The 1,261-nt window shown below is 44.6% G+C and overlaps 1 protein-coding gene across 1 annotated transcript; it reads right to left on the bottom strand.

Moving 5' to 3' along the window:
• Positions 1–30: 30 nt before the first annotated feature.
• Positions 31–1,049, bottom strand: LOC105571192 (the record flags this gene model as incomplete). Its single annotated transcript, XM_012028666.1, has 1 exon — positions 31–1,049. A coding segment is annotated over exon 1 (1,019 nt), but the record flags the coding sequence as incomplete, so codon positions are not given.
• Positions 1,050–1,261: the final 212 nt, after the last annotated feature.

Below are 1,261 nucleotides of genomic sequence, written 5' to 3'. Positions count from 1 at the left end.
TTTTGTCGGGAGCAATCGATAATGACAAACGGTCCTTGTTCTAGAAAATGGTTGGTAGTGAGACCGGGCATAAGAACCTCGTTTCCGAAATAGCTCTTCCGGAACCGCGAAAACGCATCATACAGACTCGACCATTTGTTTTTATCGAAATCCAGATTCATATCATCGTATGGATAACATTCCGAATTCAGATAGAGTTTTACGTTGCTCAATTTGCAGTGACTGAATTGGCTCACATTCTGTGACATGATATTCTTCCGACCTGTTTGCAGAGCAAAGATAAGATACCGCGGCTTCTCGAGCTGAGTAGCCGTTTTAATAGCCCATGAATGTTTAGTCGTCTGTTGCAATAGAGGATACTCGTACAGATCCCATGAACGAAATCCCATATTGAGGTATTGTCCGCTTTCCAAAGCACGCAGCATCGACAGTTTGTTCACCTCGTTTAACAACACATGCGGCATGCGCCACTGTATCTTGAATATTTCAAGTTTAGGCTCCATCGCTGCATTTCCAAAGAGACAGTTGTTATCATTGCGCGAACGTATTAAAATCACTTCGTGACGGGCGTTAATCACCACGCGTTGATAATCTTCACAGAATCCCAATAGCATGCTGAGCGGCACACAAAAATTAAAGTCTCCGGTTCCATTGTTCACCACATCCCAGCCAGCGTTCTTCAGAAACATCATTTTATCGAATGATGACGAGGCATAGGTCTTGAGCGTGCTGGTTATTCCAACATTTCTGGCGCGATCAATCTCCACACCATCAAGTTCATATCGGATCTCGTCGAACATGAACGCGACACAATTATTTCCCAGTACTACATCATATCCTTCGATTTGTTCGGCAGTAGTTGGTTTTCCCTCGATGTACAGAAAACTTTCATGCGGCAACGTATAGAGATCCTGTTGTTGTATTGGTATTCTTATCTCATCGCTGTGCCCGAATGTAGTGTTGGCAAACGGATTGTACGAGTGAGTCTCAATCTTGACGATGCGCTCGTCGAAGACTGGCTCTTCGTTGATATTGAGAATGTCAATCATTGTTTGCGCACTGCGAATCTCAAAGAGGTTAAAAATTCCACGTTCAATGCGTTGAGTTTCTTCTTCTTGCAACAACTAGACGACTGGATATCACCGAATCTCGATGTCGCGGGCTTGGTGGTATCTTTTATAATTTGCTCCGATCCGTTCAGCACGAGCATCCCATGCACACTCGCGCGCATTATCGCTGTCGTCGGCGTACGTGCAATCTG

The sequence above is a fragment of the Vollenhovia emeryi genome, unplaced genomic scaffold (genome assembly GCF_000949405.1).
Source record: "Vollenhovia emeryi isolate VEMERY1.0 unplaced genomic scaffold, V.emery_V1.0 DF941048.1, whole genome shotgun sequence".
Lineage (NCBI taxonomy): Eukaryota > Metazoa > Arthropoda > Insecta > Hymenoptera > Formicidae > Vollenhovia > Vollenhovia emeryi.
This window is presented reverse-complemented; position numbering and strand designations above follow the sequence as displayed.